The sequence below is a fragment of the Chamaea fasciata genome, unplaced genomic scaffold (assembly GCF_029207755.1).
Source record: "Chamaea fasciata isolate MVZ Bird 193981 ecotype frontalis unplaced genomic scaffold, bChaFas1.0.hap1 SCAF_11, whole genome shotgun sequence".
NCBI lineage: Eukaryota > Metazoa > Chordata > Aves > Passeriformes > Sylviidae > Chamaea > Chamaea fasciata.
The window spans coordinates 18,608,177-18,630,497 of NW_027094096.1; the positions used below are offsets into that span (position 1 = coordinate 18,608,177).

Here is a 22,321-nt window from a genome sequence, read left to right on the forward strand (position 1 = left end):
GAAAGTTTAGCTAATTGCTCTTCTAAGTCTCCGAGGTGCCAAATAACATCTTGTGGCTGGGTAGTTAGTTTGTAGGTCACAGTGAAACTTGTCTCACTTTGCTCTTGAGGATCTTCAGAGGAGGAAAAAGACCATGATTTAGGGTTTCTTTTTCTCTTTTACCTTCCCCACAAATCTTGGTGACTTCCTCACAGCCTGAGGGGAAGGTCTGATTCATCGAAGAAAATCAATAGGAAGTTAGTCTCCATGGGCAGTAGGACTGAGACAGAGGTATTTAAAAAACAAACCAAAGGAAGTGCTATGAACGCGCCTTCTTTGAACGCGTTTTTGCCAAGCTTTTGTAAAGAGAAAAACTAGGTTTAAAAATGGCATTCAAGTTCAGTTGAAAAGCCACTACAATGCTGTGCCTTGTGTGATTTTATAGAATCACAGAATCATAGATTTCTCACTGACTAAATATCAAACACAAACTCATTGTGTATCTCCAGTTCTTTCACATGACTGTGATTGATCTGAATCATGCCTGACCTCATCATTGACTTCATAGAAATTTAACTATTGCATATCATGACAATTAGGGTCTGTTTGTCACTTTGCAACCATAAATCTGACAACATCATTGTGAGGTGAGGAATTGTTTTCTTTTCACACATAAGAGAGAAAATAGAGATAGGAATACTGTTGTCAAGGTCACCCAGCAAAAGTGGAGCAAGGGTAAAACCTGAGCAGCTGATGATCCTACAGAAAGATGTGTTGTTTTGCAATACAGGTTTCATTTGGGAAGCTTCAAGGCACTAAGGAGTTTTTCACTTCATCTCTCCTTTCTCCTGTTGTGTGTCTCAGTATGTCTAAAAACTTTATAGCAACCTTCCGAGACTTGTCTTTGTCTGTTTGATTCTGCAGTAAGATGAAATATAATTCTGTGCAATCTTCAGTTCACTTTAGAAGGAAACATTTATAGGTCATTGTGGAAATTTGGTATCTTATCTGAGCAGTGTTTAAATAAAAATAGAAATAACCTTATAAACAAAGCATCATTATTTTTTCTTGCCAAAATGATAATTGTTGATTCCCTCCCTGGTTCACACATGTGGTGGGGTTTTTTTCCATACATTATTCTTATTTTTTTACTTTAAAGTGTAATTTCTGCTTTATCTGTGTCTGGATAACGCAGCTCTCAGAAAATACAGCTTCAATGAGTCACATTCTCAAAATCAGGAGGTAACTAAAATTTAAGATGTGTTTATGTGGAAACATCATTCAGACATAATTACAAGATTTGAAGAACTGGTTCCATAGAAAACAAAATCAGAGGTATTTCAATTATTGAAGAAAAAATTACTATTTCTAATCAGCACTGCAAAGAAACCGAGTTTGTCTTACAGTTGCGTCCACTTTTTTCCTGAAAAGTGACATCTGCTCAAAGGATGAACAACCTTTCCTTTGCCCTCACAAATGTCCTGCTTCTGACCCAAAATTACTGTAGGAAATTTCTATCTGTATCTCTTCATAGGTTTTATTTTTCAGTAAACAGAATGTAAAATGGACTTCCCTTCCCTTCCCTTCCCTTCCCTTCCCTTCCCTTCCCTTCCCTTCCCTTCCCTTCCCTTCCCTTCCCTTCCCTTCCCTTCCCTTCCCTTCCCTTCCCTTCCCTTCCCTTCCCTTCCCTTCCCTTCCCTTCCCTTCCCTTCCCTTCCCTTCCCTTCCTTCCCTTCCCAATCTTGTTAGGTCCTCTGTTGAGATAAAACTTCTTAAGAAATTAAGCTCCACGTTTTCTTTTCCCTCCCCAGTGATGTTGGTAGGAAGTTTTTCAGAGCACCACCCTTATTTGTTTATAAATTACATCTTAACCATCCCTACTCGGCCATATCTGGCCCACTCAGCCCTGGCAGAAGTGCTGAGCCGGTTGTGTCTCTAAACCAACAAAGCAGGAGGCAGCACTCTCTGGCTGGCTGTTCTGAGAGGCCCCTCACACGTGGTTTTCCCCAGGAAACCTCCCCTGGCTGTTCTGCACGTACAGGCTCAGGTCACTGAGTGTTTAGAGAGAGCAAAGTGGTTTATCAGTGCTAGGGGAGTGGATGCGGGACAGTGCAGTTGGTTCATAGGGATGGGGGTTTAGGCAGGTGGATCCCTGTTACCCAAACAGCCTTTCTATTTCGCTCACTTGCTCAGACCATGTGGCCAATATCAGCCCAGGCTGTGGGTTTGATTCCTGTGCGGGCCACTCACTGGCCTCACACCCAGCTGGAAGCCTCAGGCCTTTTTTCAGAGTAAATAATGAGTTGACAGGATTCAACAGAACATGAAGAAACACCTAAGATGTTACAGTTTTGTAGGATGGTTTGTAATTCCTGCAGATTTGTGTTAAGTTGCTGTGCTCTTGTTGCTTCCTACTATATGAGCAACATGTTTTAGCTTTTCTAGCGCAGTGGAAGAGGAAGGTTGGAGGGAAATTCCATAAAATACTTTGTAACGCAGAAGCCTACTTACCAATGAAGTATTTGTACAAGGAGGTTGGGATCTGAGATCTGTCATTTAACGCTTCTGAGCCTTTGAATCTATGAGGAGCCCTGTGGAAGCCACACAGTACTTTCAGAGGGGTTCTGCTACGTGATTCTGGCCCAACTGTTGCTGTCATCATTCTGCAGACCCATCCCAACAGGGTGGATTGGCATGATCCAACAGCACCTGTTGTATTGTCCAGTGCAGCCCAGTATAGTCCAGGTCCAAGATTATTTGAGAGGAGATATTCAATTAATGGAGACACAATCTAAAAATCCAGAGGCACAGTTCTGTTTGATAAGCCAAACCAGCATCTTTCTGTGTATCCTTGAGGTGTTTCTTGTATGAGACATGTGAAAGTCTTTTGCAACCACATGACTTTGTGCTTAGACTATAGAGTATAACAGAACTGGGGATTTTGGACAAAATTTTAAGCAAGGCAACCCTTTCTAGTACATTTGCACAAATGGCTGTAGGCAGCCTGTTCCTGTAGCAAACTGGCCAAATCCATGGAGTCCCAACTACTGCATTCCTTAGTATCTTAAATGCATTGACTGCTTTGCTGGGATGTGATCCAATTTATGTTCAAATGTTATTGTGGGGAAATTATTTGGCTGGGTGTTTTGTGGTGTGATTTTATGACTGGAAATCTGATTGATAGATCTATTCCCAAAATGTTTTCACAACCAATCTAGGCTAATTTAGGGCAGCTGCTGCACCTTTTGCTCTCTCTTCCCATACCCACCTCATATAGTCCCTTCTTACCCGTTTTGTAGGGCTGGCAATTGAGCCATTAGTATGACCTTTTTTTTTTTTTTTTTTTTTTTTTTTTTTTTTTTTTTTTTTTTGTGAGGTTGATTTTGAGCTGGCTCAACTCCTCTTGCTCACCAATTTACCTGAGTATGCATACTGGTGTACACTCACTGTCAAATGTGAGGAAGGGGGCAGGATGGAGTGATTGGGAACATGCAGAGATGCACAGTTGTTCCTTTATAGTTATGGAGTGGATAAACTGATCAAGAAACTCCATCCAAAAAGCTGATTTTGGCAATCCCGATTAGATAGGAAACTGAAATTCCTGTAAATTTGGCATATTTTTCTGTTTGAATTGCTTTGGATCTGATAAACCCAGCATTTTTCTAGTCCACCTTGAAACAAGAGCTGGGAGACTGTTGGGCAGTGTTAGTGCTTCATTTTGAAAACACAGAAGTATGACATCTGTTCAGGGCTTTCCGACCACAATTTCACTCTTTTCATGAGATGACCCCAAAATCGTGCATGTGGTTTTTGTGTTCTCAGTGAGTGGTCAACATGGCCTTGACAGAGGTCACTTACAAGCACAGCAATGTGTGTCTTGAAGTGATTGTTGTGCAGTGGCAGGAGTTACAGTGTTATTCATGTTTCATCTTCATTCAGGTCTACTACTGCTGAATAATAAGCTGAAAATTGCAAGGCATTGGTGGTTTTGTACTCAGATGAGGCATGTCACATAAGCAGCATAATCCCTGCTTTCTGAATTAAATTCTCATGAGACAGTAACCTCTCCTACACTTGTATTCAGGTAGACTTCATGAATGACCAGTTCCAGGGTGTGGAATCCGAGGTATCATTTTTGTGACTTTAATGAAAGAGAGTCAAGTTTAAGAATAAGGGGTGGCCTCAGCTATCACGTATGCATGGAGCACTTCTATACACATGCAAAATAGTCTCCAAGCATGTACACAGTCCGGACTCACTGCTTGTCCTCTGAACATGCACATAAAGTTTTCTTTACATACTGAGGAAACCTGTGCAGCATCTGGGATCACTTCTGCACGCCAGCAGCCAGCTCTCACTTTGCATATTCACACCCTGGAGTGTGCAGCCTGTGTGCCTGAAGGTGTTTGTGCCCTTAAATGACAGGTTCCAATTGCACATTGGGATATTATTTAAATCTAAGAATCCTTTAGATTCAGTGTATCTTATTATCTGGTCGGTGTTATTGATCTAACAAGGACTGGGGACCTCCATAATTCAGTCTGTGCATCACCCTGAGCATAAGTGTACCACTGAATCATCAGGTTGTGTGGGTAGAGCAGGACAGCACTTCTGCCCTGGGTAAAGAATTAGGAGCTATTTTCAGAATGAGAATATTGTGCCAGAGCCCTATTCTAAATCAGCATAGAAAAGTTGTGCTGACATTAGGTCTGGGAATTGCTAAATTTAGGTGTGGACTGGTGTCAAAAATACTGGTAGCTCAGGGAGTGCTACTAAAAGCTTCGGTGTCCAAGTGCTTATTGTAATCATCAGAGCTGCGAATGGCAGGAGAGAAGTAAGTTTTCTGATTTCATTAGGTGTTGGCCAAAGATGCATAGCTTCTACAGGAGGCAGAGATAAATATTAGAATCATGGAATCGTGTGGGTTGGAATGGATCCAAAAATCTTGTAGCACAACTCCCCTACCATGGCCAGGGAACCTTTCGCTAGAACAGGATGTTTAGGGCCCCATCCAGCCTGGCCTTGAACAATCTCAGGGATGAGTAATCCTCAGCTTCTCTGTTCCAGTGTCTCACCACCCTCACAGTAAAGAATTTCTCCCTGATATCTAATCTAAATCTGCCTTTGGCCAGTTTAAAACCATCGTCCCTTGTTCTGTCACTACAGGCTTTGGTAAATGTCTCTCACTTATAAGCCCCCTTTATATTTTGAAAGGCCATATAAAGGTCTTCCCAAAGCCTTTTCTTTTTCAGACTGGACAAGGATTTTTCCCCCTTTACATGGCATAAGTAAGATCCATTACAAAGGTTTCCATTCAGTGTGTAAATGGAATAAATGACAAATTTCATAAAATAGTGTAATATAAGACTTCTGTTACAATTGAAAGAAGGTGATTTTGTTGAGTATTACAGTAGGAGCCCAACAGCATGTCTTTCCAGTCTGATTTCCAGGCCCATTAAAACTTCCAGCTGGTAGAGGGGAAGGACTTGGAGCCTACATTTCAAAAGACAAACCATGTTCTTGCCTTTATCAATAGGCACAGGGAGCAGTTTTCTTTCACCAGACTTAATGAAAGTTCAGTCAGCAGAAGAAATTTCAAGAAGCCACAAGTCATTTCTTGTTTGCCATCATCTCTTTTAACTTTTACAAAATCGTTGTTTTCAGAGAAGTTTCGCTGTTGGGCAGATTGGCTCCAGCACTTACAAGTCTAATTACAGCCTAAAGGGTTGGGAAGACCTTTGAAGTGAAGTGTATGCTGCCATGTAGGGAGATCTGGCTGCTGATAGAAATCTGTGTAGAATAGCAAGGGGAGATGTATTCCTACTAGAGTTCCAAATATTTCTGGGAATCGGGAAAATTATTATGAACAGGAGAAGAGAAATTCTGATTGTTACAATGCAGTAGTGGATTGAGTGTTATGGAGGCTTCCTGAAATCCTTGAAGTCCTTGTATCTTTGCTCCCAAAGAGTCTTAGAGGTAGAGAAAAGCTGAAAAAAATACTCAGTATGTTTTCTTAGAAAATTTGCACTTAATCGAATATCAAAGAGTATTTAGCAGTCACTTCTGCTATTATCTCTCATACCTGCTTGCTATTGGATACTAAAGTTATTTTAATGCTCTTCAGAAATTCCAGGAATTCCTCAACTTGTTTTCTGGGCAGTTGTTCTGCTGCCTGTTGGCTCCGGGCAGGCTCCTGGAATGCAGCTAGCCACATGCACATCCTGGATGGTTGGTTTGGTTTAGGCCCATGGGGTGATTAGGATCAGAGGTATCTTCTGTCTTGTCCCTGTCACAGAAATTCGTGTGCTTCACTAGAAAAGAGCTGAAGCTTTCTGCAAGCACATAGTCAATGGGCAGCAGTCTCCCTCCTCTTCCTCTGCCTATGCAGGACAGGACTAATAATGGTCTGCTCCCTCAAACCCCAGATCCAACTCAGGGTTTACAGAGCACATGCAAAGAAAGGCAGCTCTCTGCTGGCTTAGGACTGGATGCATCTCCTCTGAAGAAGCACATGTGGACTTGAAGTTCTGTGTGTTTGTTTCTCCCCTACCTCTAGCTTGTTCACCTCTCCACAAAAACCTGACTTTGCTCTGACAGTCCTTAGCCTTTATGTATTTGCCTGAAGGACCCCTCGAAATCCCAGGTAACACAGGCACAAGCCAAGGAGCAGAGGAAAATAGCCCTGTTATCAGTGCCAAGTTGATGGATGGAGAAGGAGAAGGAGAAGGAGAGGCACTGGTGTGATTTTATACCACCTCAGTTCAGGTGGTGCTGCTTTCTCTGTAAAGGGCAGAACAGTTACAGTCTCTACTCTGTCACTGAAACCAACCAGGAGCAATCACACCTCTCAGAGTGTAAAATTCTCCAGACAGCTGCCAAAGCCTTCCCTTTGCACATTCACACGAGTTTCAATGGAATCTGTTTTTAAACTGTAGTTAAAAACATGTAGCTCCTGTGTTGTCAATTCGCTCATGGAGGAGTGCTGAGCACTTCACATTGTTATTTACAACAGCACAAAGAGCACGTCATGTTGCCTAATCAGATGTCATTGACTTGCACCCACACTGAACTGATCTAAATAATTGCACGGTTTGCAGGACAGCAGCAGACAGGACAGAGCAGAGAGATCACTCAGTCGCATGTAGCAGTGATTCAATGGAGCAGTGGTTTATCAATTGCACTGTGCAGTAAATCACTGCTGACTTTACTTCCTGCATTTAACAAGTTGCTCATTAACTGGGAATATAACAAGTAGGTTTGGAAGATTTGTGACGTAATCATGTTTAGAATTCTGTATTCACTTCTGAAAATTCATGTGGATTTTTTCATCCAGCAGGAACATTCGTTCTTTGTAGGAGTCTAGAAAGGAATTCTGTTTTACGTAGTATGACTTGTCTGTCCAGCAGCTCCTCTGTAGACTGCAAAGTTCCTGTGCATATGCAGATTATTCAATACACTGTTGCTGATCTTTCTCTATAGCCTCTGTTTGGAAGACACTGATGCTTTATTTGCATTTCTAGTTGTTACAAACTTGTCTTCAAACACTGTTCCCTGGTTAACAGCCGTGTTGGACAGACTAGCATGGACCGTCTTGCCTTTATGGCACCTGACCTGCATTAGAGCTAAACAATGTGGCCCTGAGTGTGCTCTTCTTGGTTAAAGTGCCTAAGTTCTACTTGTCTGTGCTGGCTCCCCCAGTAGTCTGTCAGGCCAGACTTGCTGTGTGGGCAGAGGACACCAAGAGCTCCAGCCTCTGTAAGAGCCATGCCTGGTGCAGTGCTCTTCCCTCTGCCAGGCAGCTGTGCCCAGCCCCAGCTCTAACTACAAACACTGGAGTGGCAAACAAGGCGTTTCTCGTGCAGGCAAGGCTTGTGTAAGACTTGCAGAATCCACTGAGGCTGATAAGCCAAATCTTCTGGGAGAAAAGGAGAGGAATGGCATTCATGGATGAGCCGAGCAATCTCTCTGTCCTATTGCATTATCTTGGGATTGTTTGGATAATTACCCATTAACAGCTGCTTAGAGAAAAAAAGTAAGAAACCCAAATGCTGGGTAATATCCTTCTAGTTTCATGCAATCTGCAATTATGAGGGTTTCCCTCTGAGTTTCCTACTGAGTAAAGTGGCCCTCGGAACACATTCTCCAGCTGGAGTCTCTCCGACAATTCTCTGAAGTTTCTTTCTAAGTTTGGAATATCTTCCAAGAGCGTATCTTCCTCTAAGTTTATAATTAAATTCTGCAAGCAGTGTTTCGGGGTGTGGCCCACAGGGTTGTCCAAAGTATAGCTTAGTAAATGGATGTGGATGTTGCTGAGAGCTGTGATTCCCAGTCCCTGCTGGGTGGAGTGTGGTAGCTGCACATGGCAGGATCCTTGCCTGCCCCTCTGGCCCAGATTACTGTGGCTGAGGAAGTGTGACACACAAAAGTTTGTCCTCAGCCGTGGCAGTTCACAACTTACTGTCTAATGTAAATGTGCCAAGAAGAGATTAACTAAAGCATAATATGTGTTCCAGTTACTCTTGTAAACTCCATTGGAGCTTGTCAGAATTTTCTCTCCCTGTTCCACTGCCATTGTCACATAACTAACACCTGAGTTTATTTCTCCCAGGCCCCAAAGAATACTGATTCTTGAGGAGATTTAAAATCAGGGCCCTAGACACGCTAGAGTTTGGGCTGGGGGACCATAAATTGTAAGTCTGGCACAATGCTGTGTCCTGTTACAGCACTGCTAAGGCCACCACTAAACCATGTCCCCAGGTGCCACATCTGCACGACTTTTAAATACCTCCAGGGTTGGTGATTCCACCACTTCCTGGGGAGCCTGTTCCAGTGCTTGAAATACAAACCTTCAAAGGATGAGGCATCATCACCAAACCTATGCTCTCACTTCCAAGTGCAACATGAACTTCCCTGGCCAACCCTCTCCAACATAAACTCAGGCCTGTCCATAATATCAATTATTATTAATTTTACTAAGGAAATTAATTCTGCATTCTACCCTAATGGCCTTACAAAGTCTTGCAGAACAAAGCTATCAAAGGCAGATCTGCCATGAGACTCAAAATCACTGATGCTCTTCTCCTCCTGAGGAAGTTGGCCCTTCAGGATAGAATTTGTTTGCCATTTGCATGAGGTAAACAATAGTTCTGTGTTAAGCTTTTGCATCCCAAGCAAAAATGGCTCTGTATGGCACAAAATGTCCTTGCAGGGACAGGAAGGGGACGAGTGAGTACCACAGGCATGAGACATGTAAGTCACAGCACTCTCAGAGGTGCTCTGCAGTAAAGGATTAGGGTGGTGTAGGAATCTGTGGGGAGCAGAGTCACATGTGCCTAAATCCTTCCCTGTCCCACCAAGGCACCCACCAGCAAGGATACCCATCTGAGACTACAGAGAATTTTGGGGAGAGGCTGTGGGCATGATTTAGGTTTAAGTTTACTTAGAGCCTGAGCTCTAGCAGTCAACAGGAATTCTCAGTAGAAACAATGTCCATTAAGTTTCCTTTAACCTACTTCTGGGTTTTATATCCGTGGTCTTGTCTGTCTGAAAGTTTCGGGGTTTTACCACCGCAACTTTTGCTGTTATTGAAAAAGTACTTTACCACCCTGTGTGGAAAAATCCACAGCATTGTCAGCCCTTATCAGATTTCTTGCTCAATGAGGTCAACTGGTATTTGGATATTGTTGTATTGTGTCTACAAAGGAATGGAAAAAGCGTAGAGCATGTAATCTGAAAGTAGTTGCTGTCGTAAAAGTCAAGTTGGGCATAGAAAAAAGCTGTTAACTATTTTTTTTCAGAAGTCAGAAACTATTACATATCTAGAGTTTTACCTGCTCTATTTTCAGCTTTTAAGAAAAAGGCAGCCAAGAAGAAATTACTGCCAGGACACAAAACCCCCGTGAATTTCCCACATGAGTAGGACCTGCAAAATCTGAAGTGCCTCATTTCAGAAGCCTTATCTTTTGAATATCAGCAGTGACTGATACACACACACACACACACATATATATATATATCAGTGATATGTATATATATCACTGATGTATACTCATAAGGTATGTTATAATCATTACTAGCTAGAAGCAAGTATGAGAGTAAATGTCAGTGTTAGTATATTAATTACCTTTAGTTTTATGCATATGTGCATATATTTATATTTCTACATTTTAAAAAGCAGTGAGCTTCCTTTGTTGGCTGGTAAACTTAGGTACCCATACTGGCTTCAGTTCAGCAGATCAAATCCATCCTTAAGCAAGTATAGTGAAGAATTATGTCATCTTCCTCTGTCCTCACTTTAAATCCTTTATGCAATATGGTTTGTTCTTGTACTAGATCTGCCTGGCCCTAGGAAATCACCATGTTTTCTTTTGACTGGGTAATATTTCTAAAAAAGAATACTGAAATCTGAGTAATTATGTTAATTCTGTGGCCTGAATATTAATACTCATGATCTCATGCAAACAAAGAAATGACATGGAAGTCTGCACAGTGTGGGAGCAACCTGTTAACCTGCAGTGTCCCAGTTACATCAGATATTTCACAAGCATGTGTGTGTAGTAGTTTCTATGGATCTCAATTTACTACCAACCTACTACAATCTGCTAGGATATGACCTAATACTAATAACTCTTAGCAGTTACACTGTTTTTGTATATAAATTATTCACGTGCTCCTAACTAATTGATTACTCAATGCTGAAGTATCACAGAGCTAAATATATTTTTATCACCAAACAGAAACAGTGCAGCTGCAAGATTATAACCAAAATCACGAGGGGGGCCTGATGGGTAGTTCAGAAATATGAGTAGTTGACAAAATATATACACAGCTATGTGGTCTGTTATTTTGGCCCACAGTAAAGACCAGTCTGTAGCATCCACATTGTCTAAAGATAGCTCAAATTTGGGCTCAGAGATGCATCTTTTCAGTGTAGATGCACAGTTGATATGAGAAACAACTCCTGTGTGACTTTTAGTCCTCTATTCATATTATTCCTTTCTGTAGGTGATTTGATTAATTTACCTCTCCATTAACAACTATGCTCTGGTTCCTATAATGTAGGTCAACTAATTAAGATATATAAAATTATTTCCCCAAGGTCATTTGTTTTGGGAACAATGAATGTGGGACAATTCCTTTTATGTGAAGAGTTCAGATCATTTCAGAAGCAAAATATTACAAATGGTGACTTTGGTGGTGAAATATATTTCTAACAAAGACACAGTCCTTCTGCTCAGAAGAACTTCCATAACAATTGGAGCAAATCCATTTGACATTGCAGCAGGCAATTACAATAACTTCAGTAAAGGGCACTAATTTTGAGATGGGGTAGAGTGTATTACCTAAGTCCCTTATGCTTCTCGAAGTTGCTTAGTTGGGATTTGTTTGCAGCCATGAAATGTACTTTAAGAACAATTGTTGTTCTTTCAAGGCATTGCTCTCACTGGGGAAAAAAAAATAAAAAAAGGAGTAAATGGCAGAGAAATCAGAACTCTTTTCTGTATCAACTAATATATACTGAATTCACTAACAACGAGTTCTGTTGAAACAAGGGTTCTTAGGTCCAGAATGATCTTTTATTCCACTTTAGGGGCTAAACTACAGCAACTGACTCATTACTCAAATTTCGTTTGCACAACCTCAGTTGAGAATACTTTTCAACTGAAAAAGGCCTTTTTAGCACTGTGAGAAACAAACAAAAAATTCCTCTTAAATGCAATTATGTAGATGAAATGGAAGTTTTTTCTACTCAGCTACTGATATTCTGTCATTTCTTTTCATTCCATAGCACTGAGATAATTTAGAGATTTTACGATTAGACCAGACTTAGAATTTCTTATAGTGATTTCTAATTCAAAACTGGATGTGATATTTATTGATGATTCTGCTTCAACTGCAACAATGAGACTTTCATCATATACTACCTACAAAGAAGATACTATTGCAAAAAAATATGGTTTTGTTAAATTTTATTTACATTCAGAAACAGGAAATTCACAGTACTTAGAATTAGTCAGAGTGCTGGACCAGGGAGATTTTTACCACTGTGCTCATTTTTGCAAGCCAGTAAATTATTCAGTCTGACTTCCCTTAAGTCCAAGTTTATCCAATGTTGATATTTTTTCTGTGTTTATGTTTCCGTTACACTGCACACAGGTTCTTTCAGTCCTTACTATTGTCTTTGAAGCCTTGGGTATTAAAAGAGGCGGTATTTTCAATTTAAGTAGCTCTCTATCTATATTAAATTTATTTATAGAAGTGATGGATGTGGGGTTTTTATTAATTTATTAAGTTAAATATTTTGCTCTTGCATAGCCATTGTCTGCTGTTCTGGATATTGAAAATACTCTTGTTTCATGTACTAGAAGTTTTTGATCTACTAGAACCATTTGTTTTTGTAAGACAGGTATGGAGAGCTCATGCACAAGTGCCATTTCTGCTGGTTCCACACCTGTCATGCAGCCAGGTTTTCTGCAGCATAACAATGTTGGAGCACCAGTTATGATTTATGCTGGAGGTCCTTTTCAGAAAAGCTCACTGGTTTAATTCTAATTGATGGCTTCAGTTTCTCTTCTGAGATAAGACTCCTTATCAGGACAGGCACGTGTGATAGCAAATCCTGGCACAGAAACAGGATCTGTGAGTGGAGGTGAGCCAATGAGTTTTTTAGAGAAACACAGCTATGGAAACAAAAATCCTGAATTAGTTTATATTGTCGTCTGAGCAGGATGCACAAATAATAACTGTACGAGGACAAAGCAATTGAGATTTAGCCAGAGGAGATATTAATAGGTTGTGGTAGTCTCTAGATAATATTCCTGCTTAGTGTTTCATTATATTTGATGGGTTTTTTTCAGGCAGCATATATCACAGCAGAGAAATCATCCTACTAAAATAATTGTGACAGAGACTTGCAGAATGTCCTCACACCCCTGGGGAGCTTGGCCAACCATTCAGTTATGTTTCTTTTCCCTTCTGTTATTAAAGAAGAAGGGAGGAGAAAGAGTTACTGAGATGAGGTGGTCTGATAAGTGTCTGCTTTATGGTCAGTGGTGAGGACCTCCCAAGAAATGTGCTCTCAGTTACCCAAAGAAGCCAGCTCAGATAAATACCTACTGACAAAGTTTTGTTGCAGCAAAACGATACAGTGCAGAGTAAGTTTATACTTATAGCAACAACACTGCTAATTGCTATTTGCACAGTCCGAAGTGATATAAATAGCTGCCTTTGATCTAAATACCAGCACAGGCAGGGGCTTATAGAGAAATGCATCTCTAAAAGTCAGTTTACCTCAGTTTCAAGGTTTCACTTACAGCCTTGGCTAAAAACAAGTCTTTTCCCAATGCTTTCTTGTCCATTGCAGCTCCTACGTTCTCACCCTTGCTGAGGAGCTTTCTCTGTGAAATAATTTTTTTTTCTTCACTGCAGCATGGCATGACTAACTTGTCAGAGACAGCACTATTGACAAAGCAGAAGTAGTTTTCTTATTACTTTCTCCTTTCTTACCATCCATTTTGTGCTGGCACTTCAGGGCTTCTCAGAGCTGGGAGTGGTGAAAAGTGGCTCAATGTGAATTTAGTAGTGCTGCAGGGGCACAGGATATCACGGCTGCTTGAAGTGAGAAAAACTTGCCCAAATGACACCTCTGTAAAATCCCCCTTGTGGGAAATGTGGTCTTGGTGTAGCCAAGGCCACAGTGTTTCCGTAGAAACCCAGGTCAATCATCCAACCAAATGTGAGCAAGTTGATGCATCGTAATTAGGTTCCATACCAAAAAGTTTCCTTTGCAGGAGGAACATCTGACAACATCGTATCAGTGAGTCTGTGTGTGATCCCGGCCACAAACACTAATTCTGCCAAGGTGTGGTGGTGGCAGGGGCCCTGCCACACACAGGGCTCTGCCGGGTCGGTGGTGACTGAGCTCCCTCTGTTAGGACATGTTTAACTCCCTCCACAGCGGGAATGATGGCCTTGACCTCCTGAGCAGTGTTTCACATCACTATTTCCATGTCAGGAAGCTACTGAGTCAGGTATTCCTGGGACCAGAATATTCTACCTTTGGCTAACTCTGCTGGTTTGGTGAATCTCTGTTTCACTGGGGAAGGAGCAAGTATACTTGAGTGGAATGAAGTTTTACTAGCAACAAGGATGCCTACAGATAGGACCTTAGGGATTTCTCAGATTCTGACCATTAGGTCACATGCCTAATCCTTTACCATCCCTGCTGAGATGGCCTGTTTGCTTGGGGATGATCCTGGTGAGGAGTTATCCTTGTGAGAGCTGCCCATAAACTTCAGCCAGCTCAGAGTTTTGTTGTGTTTGGACTGCTGCCATGCAAACCTCAAATTCTTGCAGAATTTCTCTGAAATGAATGAACAATACAGTGTGGAAGTTCTCCCCTGCCCCTTTACCTCACACAGCCCAGTTACCCTAGGAACGACGTCTAACCTTGTCGTGGATGTCAAAGGGGAAAAGGGGGTGGGAAGAGCTGCTTGTGACAATAATCCTGTCAATTGCTGCCTCATATTTTTGTTAAATGTGATACTGGCAGCAGGTATGTGCTGAGTTTCCCTCATTGCCCAGCAGCTCCGGTCCTGGCACAATCAGCAGTGGAACATTTTGGGGGTCTCCCAAACTGGGGACACCTGAGGGGGAGCAGAGAGAGTCACCAGGAGTTCCCAGCCAGTGCAAGAGTGTCCAATGGGACCCGAGTGTGGCCAGGGGAACATTGGTACAGCCCTCGCCCACTGCCCTAGCTTGTGCTAGACACTGCAATTTAAGGCATTACGTCAAGACAGCAATGAAATCTCAGCTATTTTATAACAAAATTTGAAACAGAATAGAATTCAAACAGAAATTCTGTTAAATAGAATTTTAACATAATTTGAATTTAATTTCAGTTAAAGGTAAGGTCTAGTTTTCTCAGTATTTATAATGTTTCTCAAGCAGTGGTCCATAAAGGAGTAATAGCCTTTGAGACCTGAATAAGTGGTCCCCAGCTAGCCTACAAAACCACATTTCCTTGAAAAAGGACTGGGAAAATCCAAAGGAAACCAGTGAATCTATTGTAGCAGCTTAGTAATGTTTTAGTCAATGCTTTTGCATTTCAAGTTGCAAGCTGAAATGTGGCTATTTTATTTTCAAATGCTTGGCCAAACCATTCAAGCAAGGCTTTATCAAAGTGGGATTGATTTTTTAACCAAAAAGGACATCCTAATAAATTGTGGAGAATGAGGAAATCCCCTTATAGTGGATGCAACAGATGTGACTCATGATCTAAAGGGCTGACGGGGTCTGGCTGGTGATGTGTGACAAACAAAGCCAGGTAACCAGGACAGGCAGTGTGTGCAGGGAGATGCTGGATGAATGCACGGGCTGGTATTGATGCCAAGAGTTGCCTACACTTTACCAGCCTCAAGTTGTGTGCTGCTCATGGCTGGCCACACTCCAGTTCCTCTAGACATTATTCCCTAGTGTCCTTCTGGGGATGTGTTTTGGCTTGAGGTAGCTGTCCTTAAAGACTCTAGAGATGCACAGGCCAGGAAAAGAACACCAAGTACTTGTCCTTTCCTACTGCTCAAACCTCTGGAGGAGCTGTCTGGAAACTTTGTTCATAACAGCAGTAAAGAAAACACTTTCTTGATAATATGGGATATTTGATGCATAAAAACATGAGAGATCTAATGCAATTTTATTTTAAAATTTAATTAGTTGTTTGTCCAAAAGTGAATTGGTTACATTCATGTTTCTCTGAAATAAGTCAGGCATCTTCAAGATATATGTCTTCAAGTTACCTAGGAGCATTTAACTAATATTAGAAAAGTCCAAAGTGTAGTAAAAATATTTTACTCTAATCTCCTTTCATGTTTTCAGACTTCTGACATCATCCTGTTGTCTGTTTTTGCGTTGTATTAAAGGATGGAAGTCTAGTCACTGATTTTGTTTATTTTATAAAAAAAATGAAACATTAGCATAGCTCTGAAGTATAGTTTCATTTTACTGAGTATTGGTTATTCTTATAAGAGAAACCTTTTTTTCTCCTTCTTGGGATTTTTTTTTCGGTTTGCAGGCATAAAAATGACAAAAGAATCCAAGATGAAGTTTAAAATGAGCTGAAAAAAATTGCAGTCCAAGATGTGTTTAGGTCTTTTAATCTTATCAACAAGGCACAATATTGAAGAACCAAGAAATGACCTTCAGAGGGTTTTTGTGTCTAGTTGGAGGCATAAGCAGGAATATGTAAGGAATAGCATTTTTTTTTCTTTCACATGTGCTTGGTTAACACTATGACTCTCTACCTTCTTGTCTTTCAGCCACATAATCAATGAGCTGATAGAAACAGAACGTGTTTATGTAGAAGAACTTCAAAGTATAATAGAGGTAAGAAACTCTTCTGAAATTACTTTTTGGTGCTTAACCTCTAAATCATCACTGCAGGTGCACATCCTTCATGGGCTGAGCACTCCCACCTCCTGTTTATAGCACACAGGCTGTGTTGACAAGATAGTTCAGCCTTGGAGATGGAGAATGGGAAGGATGTTTTGAACATCCTTCCTCAGGGCTTAAAGGAAAAGGCACTTTCTCTGGCCCGAGCCCACAGAATGACAATTTGCATAGTTCTGAAAGATATGGACAAAGAAAGAGTTAATAATGTCTTTTCAAAATATCACCAATGGGTCTCAGAAGCAGCACCTTTGCATGGGGCCAGACACTAAACTCTGTGAATGTACGTTTGGAAAACGATTGGGAAAAAGGAAGGCACCCCTCCTGCTCTTCTTTGTTGTCCCTTGTTGTGCTTGAATACAGAAAAAAACCCAAACAGCTCATGCTGAAAATATAACTCTTGAGCTTTTGAAACCGATAGGATACCAGCATACTCAGTGTGTGTGGAGTCTGAGGTCCCTAATCCATGGGAGGACAGAACTGAGTAGGGATCAATCATGCTTATATTTGGGTGGGACGTTAGGGACATGGGGTCGATTCTTTATTGCATTTGTTCTATGGGAGCTGGCAACTCTGGTAATTGATACATTACTGCTGAGTTTAAAACCAGAATATTCTTCTCTCAAAGTTATTATTGAAGAAACAAGCCAATTTTTACAAGAAACAAAAAATACCACAGTTCAACAAATAAATCCAAACTAACTCTTGTGCAGTGAAGCAGGGTAGCAGAAAGATATTTGTCTCTGTCCCTACATGACCCAAATGGCTTTTGAATCCTAGACACCTAGATATTCTATTTTTTATTAACCTTGTGACCTGTTCATTTGCGGTTAAAATGTGTTTGCACAGTTACAGGGTAAAATCTCTGGGGAAAATCAGAAGAAACAGAAATTCATGGGAGCAACAAAGCAGCAGGCATGGGAGAATCTTTGTTTGCTCTGTTGAGAACAAAAGCACATGGACTTGGGGGCTTTCCAGTGCCTTGAACACAGTACTACTTCCCTGCTGAAAACAGGCTGGTTTTCTTTTCCACTTTTCTCTGCAGGGGTATGCTTCAGAAATGGACAATCCCAATTTAGTGCATCTGATTCCATCTGCACTTCAGAACAAGAAGGAAATTCTTTTTGGAAACCTCCCAGAAATCTACTATTTCCACAACAGGTACATAGGAACTGGTGGTTGTCCTGCATCCTTGGGTGCCACCATCATGTCCAGTCCTTTCCTGTCGGGTGCTTTGTCATGCTCACACATACACTGGAGGGAAAGTCATCCTCACTTGGTCCCTCTGTGTGTCGTACAAAACCCATGTGTAAAGAACACCTTCAAGATCATCTGTTTCATCTTTTTTTGGTGAAGATTGTACCTTTCATGCATTTACTAGTGATTTCCCCTGGTAGGAACCATTCTGAATGTCCCCTGTGGTCAGTATTTTACCACCTCTCTTGGTACACTGGGAGATGTCACAGGACTAAATCTTGATATTTTCTGTCAGGCAAAACACCTCTGTGAGGAAGTTTTCTTAGTGTTCAGCTTATTTGTCCTATATTTCTATTTTCAGATCAGAAGACATTGTATATTTGCTACCACTTTTCTTTTTATCCCTCATATAAGATCACAAACCTTTCCAGAAGCCATGTCCATGCTGTGGACAAGGAAATTCAGAGCCCATAACTACAGAATACAAGTTATGAACATGATTTACTCTTCTGCAATCGGCTTTCAAAACACAAAGCTTAGGGCAACTTCTACAAATTTCCTGCTTTTCCTAGCCTTGCTTAAGCAAAACTATCTGTAACCAAAGTGGGAATTTAGGAATTCTTTTGAATAATAATTGCCTGTAAGATATAGCATACAGTTGAACAAAATAAATTTTAAAAAATCTCTTTTGCAAGTCTTAATATTATGCCAGAGTAGTTAATGCATGGGAGAAAAATTATTTTCCAGTTTATATATTATTTTCAAAGACTGTGTCTTCCATTTGGAGAAAGATGTTCCTCTCCCTTTGCAAGCCTAAACTTTCTTTCCCTAAAGGTTTAGTGCATTGACGGTCACTGCAGAAGCCTTTAGACTACATCCCATATTTTCACTGCTTGCTGATTGAGCAACTGCATCTGACAGAGCATTCCTGTCTTTTCTAGCTGTTCTGAAAAATCCTCATACCCAAATGGAAAGCAGGTATTTGGGCTACAGATTCGAAAGAAATTTCAACAGCCAGAGGAATCTGATGTAGCAGATGCTTGTGAGCAGAGAAAATATGATAATATTTGTGATTTAGGGAATCAGGTGACAGCCACATCCCATTTTTCTAAAATACATATTTCTTGGTGTGTCAGAACTGTTACCTTCCCCATTGAATCCTCATATTACAAAAATGAAGGCTTTAAGCTGGAATTTCACAGAAGCTAACACACAGTGTGAGTGGGATTTTATGTTACTCTTTGCTCTTTTTTTCTCCCTCTCAGGATTTTCCTTAAGGAGATAGAACATTGCATTGAAAACCCTGAGCTTCTTGCCCGATGCTTTTTGAAAAGAGTAAGTATATCATTTTTCAGGTTTGAATGAATCTCTATAGTCTTACCCTACAGCACTTACAGATGTACTCCCGTCTTTTCACTGTGTTCGCTTTTGTGTATGAGGGGAACTCCTCTCCTCTAAGCAGATATTCCCAAAATAAGCCACAGTTACAAAGCATGTATTCTGATATCTGACCCTTTACCTGGTTCACTGACAGGAAGAGATCCATTATCAGTGTTTTACAAGTATTTTGAGTGCCATTTAAGTAAAAAAACCCTCAGCAAATAACAGTGATCCAAGTGTTTGACATGCTTTCATATCAGACACATCGACAGCAGGAGTCTGATGTAACCCAGACACCACCCTGCAGTAAATAAGCAGAGAACGATATTGGTGTTGCAGCAGGTTCCTCTGAGTGCAGACAACACATCCTGTTCCTGCTTTATCTTATCTCTTCTCTGCACCATTCAGGACATTTGGTCCCCCAGAACTGTCCCAACGGAGACTGCTGCTGTCCTTGCTGGACCCCACCAACTCCATAAGGCTCTGTGAGGTCGATTCCCTTTACTTCTTCACGTAACTCAACCAGTGGGATTCTCCCCTGTGCTGTGAGGTGACTCTCAGTGCCCAAGTGCTGCAGCTCTCTCCGAGAGCTCCTAGTGATGTCCCTCCTCCACCCCCACTCAGCCTGACCATTAGTTCTTTCCTGCAACACAACCAAAGGTGCTTGTTTATATAGCACTCCTGCAGGGGCCCTACTAATGAAAAAAATGTGTTTTGGTGGTTTGCTACTGCTTTCAGAGTTTGACAAAACTGTGTGAATAAGGGTCTGTGTTTTGCACAGGAAATGGAAGTGGCATGAGAAATGGGAAAGTCTGTCCAAGGTACCTCCTGCTTCTACTGTATACTGCAGGTAGCATTTGCTGCTTTTTCAGAGCACACATTAAATGCAGACACATTTGGATGAACCAGCCAGGGGTGCTGAGCACTGCCACATTACTAAGATTTAATGGGAATTTTGAGCATGTGATACTTGCAAAGGGTGTGCTTCCAATTTACAAACAGGTCAGGCTGGAGACAATCATACAAGTGCAAATGTGATTATATGTCCATTGGATTATTTTCTGTTTAACAACGAAGCATTTAGAGCTTGAGTAAATGACACTACTAAGGCATATGTTGTTATCCTAGGATTCAGATGCTGGGCAGGAAAATACTGTGGTGAAATCATTATGCAAAAGAGGATAAGCAGTCTTTGAAGAATGCAGACCTTTGAAACCCAAGAAATGTAAAATAGTCCATGTGTTGCATATATCCCTAAAGAATGCAGCTAAATAAAAATTCTTGATATAGAATTGTATCTAAGATTCTGCAGAAGGTACAAATTCCATATTTAAATGTTATAGCTTATGTCTCCCTGTAAAAACAGAAGTTAAATACAATTCCCCTCAGTATTCTACCAATATGAAAACAGCACCAAAGCTGGGGTTCAGGTATGAAGTGAAAGAAAACCAGTCCCTCCATCGCCTTAGCTCATCAGTTTCTGTGGCCTGGTCAAACCATACTAAATCTATCAAATAAGAGGTTAAATCATGCATTTGCTTTTTCCCTATTTCAAATTTCACACTAAGAAAGAACAAGCTTCTCTCTTGAGATGTCTCTGCTCACACAGTAGCACCTTTGATTCGGGAACTTGCCCTTATGTTCTGTTTTTAGAAGAAGCCACATAAAGTCCAGAAATGTGTTGTTTCTGTTGGACTGCCTTTAGGAGGCACAAACAAAAGTCCGGTTGTATGTTTGTGTTCCCCATGATTTGGCAGTTTTTTATGCCTTCCTGCTGAGCAATGGCTTCTGGCTGCCCCGTGAGTTATGGCTGTGCCTGCTATGAGAGGGGGAAACAGAAGCAGCTGCTGTTCCAAGTGATGCGGAGTTCCAGGAGGAAACTCACATTGTTGCAGGTTCTCCTTCTTTGTATGTGTGTCACCATCCTGCCACCGCAACAGGCTGGGCCTATAATTAGAAACAGACAGGTTTTTTTAGATTCATACTTTGAAAAGTTTTACCCTTTCTGATCACACTGGGCCTTTTCAGCCCTGATTCCAGAGCTGCTTGAAAGTATCCTGAGAGCTGAAGTGAGACACTCTGGTGCCAGAGTCACTCCATCCCCTGCCAGTCATTCCTCTGCCATGTCCCCACACACTCTTCCACCTCCACCAATGCCACCTGGTCATCTGTCACTATGAATGAGAACCCTTCATCTCAGCTGGTGGGAGAAACAGGCTGTGGAGTCTCTCTCTGGCTTCTCTCTGGCTTTGTCTCCTGGTACATGGTAGCAGAATCTGGTAAAAGATGAGCCAGAAATACCTTTCTTGTTCTCCCTCCCACTTTGCCTGACCTTATTTAGGGCATGATCTTCATATGAGCTAAATTACATGTGAGCCAGCTCAGCTTTACCCACATGGCAGCTATTTTGCCATCACCAAGGTGCTTGACCTTACTTGCAGCTTGGTGTGGTCAAGGACTACACAGCTTTCAAAGACAGGAGGGATGTGCACTGAATACCTTGCAGAATGGGTCTTCTGGTGCTTTATCAGCAAGAGGAGGGACACGCTGGGTTGATCTGTGCTGTACAAAGGGCTGTGAAGAAGGAAAGCTTACCAAAAAGAGGCAAGAATGCCCAGGATGGAACCAAAGGTGTGTCAGACTGCTTACCAAAATGTGCCAGGTGATGTGTCTGACAGGGGTGATTCACTGTGGATTACTGCTGTTCACTTACTCATGTTGCTAACCTTATAAAAGGGAATAGCTTAATACAAGCCAGCAGTTGAGGCATTTGGTCATTCAGGGAGAAAGAAGCATTTAGAAAAGGAATCTACCTATGAAAGGACAGTAGCAGCTGACCAGAAACCTGTGAGCTGGATTCAAAGGTCTAAATTCTAGACTAATGCAAAAATTATTCATAAATCAGCAGTCAAAAAGATAATTGGAACTGTGTATCTATGCCATGTGCATTGGAGCTTACAGAGCTCTCAGGGTCCAAATCAGTGTGGAAAGGAAAAGCTTTACAAGAGAGAGGAGCATGGTATAAAAGTACCAGCAAGAAGTCAGAACCTTTGCATGTGCAAATAGAGATGTGTGGCACATTTAAGACTGGGATTTGAATAATTAGACAATCGATTATTTCTTGGCATTTTAAAGTCTGAACCCAGTTATATTCCTAACACTATTGCAAAACTTAACGCTGTAATTAAATATGCAAGTATCTGCCTGAGCATGTGTCACTGATTTAGGCAGCAGTAGATTGCACTGGCATAGGGTGGTTCCACTATAGCAAATAACTGGTAAATTGTTGGTTATTTTACCTTTTCTTTAAGTTTAAATTGGT

General features: G+C 41.2%; 1 protein-coding gene across 3 annotated transcripts in view; it reads left to right on the plus strand.

The window, feature by feature from the left end:
• Positions 1 to 22,321, plus strand: part of MCF2L2 (MCF.2 cell line derived transforming sequence-like 2) — a 149,879-nt gene that overhangs the window by 95,435 nt on the left and 32,123 nt on the right. For all 3 annotated transcript variants that reach the window (XM_066193520.1, XM_066193522.1, XM_066193521.1), the window contains exons 16-18: positions 16,293 to 16,359; positions 17,468 to 17,583; positions 18,885 to 18,954. In XM_066193520.1, the coding sequence (XP_066049617.1) occupies positions 16,293 to 16,359; positions 17,468 to 17,583; positions 18,885 to 18,954 (253 nt within the window). The remainder of the gene's footprint in view (positions 1 to 16,292; positions 16,360 to 17,467; positions 17,584 to 18,884; positions 18,955 to 22,321) is intronic.